Source organism: Zingiber officinale, chromosome 1B (assembly GCF_018446385.1).
Source record: "Zingiber officinale cultivar Zhangliang chromosome 1B, Zo_v1.1, whole genome shotgun sequence".
Lineage (NCBI taxonomy): Eukaryota > Viridiplantae > Streptophyta > Magnoliopsida > Zingiberales > Zingiberaceae > Zingiber > Zingiber officinale.
In genome coordinates, this window is record NC_055986.1 from 168199071 (window position 1) to 168203334 (window position 4264).

At 53.0% G+C, this 4264-nt stretch overlaps 1 protein-coding gene across 1 annotated transcript; it reads right to left on the minus strand.

Moving 5' to 3' along the window:
- Positions 1-361: 361 nt before the first annotated feature.
- On the minus strand, positions 362-3174 carry LOC121990572 (probable L-type lectin-domain containing receptor kinase S.5). The gene is made up of 2 exons (XM_042544686.1): positions 1552-3174; positions 362-1470 (listed from the first exon to the last, which is right to left on the minus strand). Exons 1-2 carry the CDS (start codon positions 2960-2962, stop codon positions 623-625), a joined length of 2259 nt encoding a protein of 752 aa, XP_042400620.1. The 5' UTR covers positions 2963-3174; the 3' UTR covers positions 362-622.
- Between the last annotated feature and the right edge of the window lie 1090 nt (positions 3175-4264).

A 4264-nucleotide genomic window follows, 5' to 3' on the forward strand; every position in this document is an offset into this window, starting at 1 on the left:
CGCGTATCAGGGAGCATCATATAATTTTTTAATTATAGGAATATTTTGACAATTTTAAATTTAAAATACACGTTAAGCATGTAAACTTTGAGGTGACTGTATTTTAAGAAAATTATTAGCAATCACTTAAACTGAGACCCTCTAATATTTCATTCAAAATAAACTGAAGATATTCAAACTTTTATATAAAAAAATCTATTTGAATTAGATAATTAGTTTTAGTTCTTAAAATATTATTGTACAATCAATTTATGGGAATATTACAACGAACCAAGCTATTTTGCAAATAGTCGCCATTATATATTTTACATTATTGACAAACAATTTTTAAAAAAATTATTTTAAACGGCTGAAAAAAAAGTCAAGGAACGCGATTTAAAGACATAGTCTACAATTAAATGTTGACTTTGTACAGGCAAGTACTGGGAAGGTTCATACCGACGACCGATAGGCAGAAGGAATCAAAATGAATGTTATTTGTTTTGCATGACGATGAGATTGCGATGGATTTGTTGAGAAGACCGGCAGCCATTAACGTCCTTCTCACTGCTAGTCCAAGTTTATCGCGTAGATTGCTTGAGCTCCTCCAAAGTCGTCTACAATTGGGGGATGAGCCTCGCCGTCAGACTGGAGGGGGTCCATCTCGGCTGAGGTATTGGGACTGCGAGGTCGTGTACCCGGCTGATGACGCATAGTTTGACGACGTCATGCTCATGCTCATCGCCACCCTGCGTATCAGCCGGAGGCGGTCGTCTTCCTCATCGTCCACGGGGCCGGAGGGCCAGACGAAGGAGGGCTTCGCGGCCGGCACTGTGGGCGGCGGCACCGACCGGGAGAGGATCTGGAGGATGGTCTCCGTCTTGGGACGATCGGACGGGATTGGGTGGCTGCAGGCGAGGCCGAGAAGGAGGAGGCGCTCGGCGTCCTGGGCGTCGAACTCGCCGTCGAGGCGCGGGTCGACGGCGTCGAGGATGTGGCCGTCGCCGTGGAGCTTCCAGACCGAGTCGGTGAGGAACTGTCCGTTGTCGCCGCGGGGGCGGCGGCCGCAGACGACCTCGAGGACGACGGCCCCGAAGCCGAAGACATCGGAGGTGCGCGTGGCTCTGCCGGTGTGGAAGCACTCAGGGGCGATGTAGCCCAGCGTGCCGGGGACGCCGGCCAGCTCCAGCTCGGCGTAGGAGGTTTTGTCGATCTCCAGCGCGCGCGCGAGGCCAAAGTCGCCGAGGCGCGCACCGAAGCCGGCGTCGAGCATAACGTTGGAGGATTTGAGGTCGCGGTGGATCACGAGCTGGTCGTACTCCTCGTGGAGGTAGTGCAGCGCCGACCCCACCCCGGCCACGATGTTGTAGCGCCGCTCCCACCCCAGCAGAGGCCGGTGGTCGTTGTCGCCGCCGTAGAGGTGCTGATCCAGACTGCCGTTCGGCATGTACTCGTACACCAGAAGCAGAATCCCCTTTTCATGGCACCACCCTGCTTGTTATTAAGAGATCAATTGATCAAATTTTCTACTCGACAAATCGATTTCTCTGTAACACTAATTGAAAGACTCACCGACGAGGGGCACAAGATGCTTGTGGCGGAGGCGGTTGATGATGGTGAGCTCCTTGAGGAAATCATCGGTGCCGCTGCTTCCCCTGGAAAACTTCTTCACCGCCAGCTGGCGGTTCTCCCCCGGTAAAATCCCCCGGTAGACCACCCCGAACCCACCCTGCCCAAGCTTCATCTTCTCGTCGAAGTTCCTCGTCGCCCTCCGCAGTTCCTTGAACTCGAACTCCCTCGGCGTCCCTGGAAGGCTCCTGAGCGTCCCCGCCATCACTGCCCCCGAGTCCACGTCCCTCACCCTCCGCCGCCTCATGTGCATCCACACCACCACCCCTACAACCAGCGCCAACCCGACTAACGCCGCGGCGGCGATCACCGCCCCCAACTTCCACCCTGAGAGAGCGTCGTTGTCGTCCTCCGGCAGGATCTCAACCGTCAGATTCCACGCCAGCACGCAATTGAGCTGGTAAGTCTCCCCAGTCGCCCCGGCGAAGCCGAAGAAAGAGTACTGATTCAGGTACTCGCTTAGATCCAGAGGCGCTTGCAGAGCCGGAGACGCCGGCTTCGGATTTCCAACGACGGTCATGTACATCCGGATGAAACGCGCGCCACCATCGTAGTTGATCCACACCGTGTAGTTGACCCCGTCGACAGGGGCGATCGAGATGTTGAAGCGCGTCATACTGGCCGTGACATTGGAGACGACGCCGTTGATATCGAGGCCGACGTGGTTGTCGTCAGGGTCCTCGACGCTGCTGTCCATCACGGTGTCCAGCTCCAAGGCGACGAATTGGTTGGTCGAGAGGCCGTTTAGGGTCGCGTTGGTGAGGCCGAGGTAGGCCCCTTCGCTGCCGGGCGGCGGACCGTCGAGGGAGCGCGCAATAACGAAGGCGAGACCGTCGCCGGGGATGTCCTCGTTCGGGCGGTAGACGTTGATGTTGAAGGAAGTGTTGAAGGAAGCGACGCGCTGGGAGGCGTTGGCGGTGGCGGTGGCGGGGAGGTCCTCCCAGAGTTTGAAGGAGCGGGTGAGGAAGACGTTGCCGGATTTGTTCATGAGCTGGTCGACGTTGTCGTAATGGTCGGGCGTGAGCTGGAGGGCACCCGGGCTGATGGCGGCGTCCTTGAAGAAGACGAGATTGCTGCCGTTGACCACGTTGTCGAAGGAGGGGAAAACGAAGGAACGTGAGTTGGAGGAGTTTGCGGGGACGGCATCGGAGGAGGCCTGGGAGAGCGCAGGGAATACCAGGTAGAGGAAGAAAACGGCCGCAAGGAGACTGCGACGGCTACGTCGGCCTCGGAGGGGAAGGCAAGCGGTGGCGACGGCCATCAGAAGAGGATTTGGGCGGAGCATGCAGCGGAGGGAGCGATGAGAGGCTAATACTTGTGGATTAAGTATTAATAGAAAAAGACTGAATAGCATGACTATTCTGTTTGACCCGTTCTTGGCTGACCAGGTTCGACCAGATCAATGTCCACACCAAAGTGAGAAGAGATTAAACCAAGGTGGTGCCCGATGGGGTCGAGGTGGCTTCGAACACCATTATTTCCTCTCTTCTAGTTTTTACCTTCTCAAGTAAACGACTTCACCTTAATTAGATTTCTTTAATCCATTATGTAAAAAAATTTACTCATTCCCAAAGAATCTATATAAACGTGACTGTCCCTGGAGTCATGGTGTCGCGGTAGAATATATATCCAAATTGTCTTCTAGGTACTTACGGTTCGAACCCCAGCTACGATGTATTTGTAGAAATTTTTCCTCTAAATGGAGGGCGTAATCGAAGGATGTTGGGTTTCTGAGCTGGCCACCGCGTACGCTTCCCGATTTACCCCGGTGACCGGTGGGAAACTTTCGTGGGATCGAACTGGTCATCCAAAGATAATCAATGAGGTTAACTGAGATTATCATTTTTTTTTATATAAATGTGACTTTGTTTATAAAACATGAGTCTGATAGTGGAGATGGGCTGGAACACAATTACAACTAGCTAGGAAAACAAGTCCGTGATTAATGTCTATTGGGTTTATTTTAGAATTTGAGAATTATTATGTATCTATATGAACCTTCCTCCATATCCGTGAGATCGATATTAGGGGGGCCGCTAAGATAGCGGATCTATCTGATCCGGCAATGAGAATGGGAGTCCCCATTTAGCAGAGTCAACGCCACGTGGAGGTCGAAAGGTAAAAGGCCAACCAGAAGCTTGGCCGAGCGGATAATGATGGTGACGACCGGCTGAAGCTTCCGAGCGGAAGCAATACACCCCGGCGGGAAGTCGGGGTTCCGACGCTCATGATGAATAGTATAGTAGTGCCGAGCGGATGGCCCGCTCGGCCGAAGGAATAAGGTATCAACACTGCGAACAGTCCAGAGCACATGACCAGGAATACCCCGAACGGACGTATACCTTAGTCCGGTCGGACTTGATGGGACTGCCGAGCGGCATGCCGCTCAGTGCGGAAACAGAAGTGCTAGAATGATAAGACAGAAGATTATGCTATCTCATCAGAAGATTATGCTGTCCCATCAGAGACGTGCTCGGACTGTAGCAGTAAGGGGTCAGGCAAGCTCCTCTGACAAGCCCATACTAGGTATGGGCTGAGGACACATGTGTGCCTCAGTGTATGTGCATCAGCCTCCTCAGAGCTCTATATAAGAGCCCGCAGATTTCGCCGGAGGTATGAAAACTCTGATCTTCGGAGCTATTTCATCGTCTTCTTC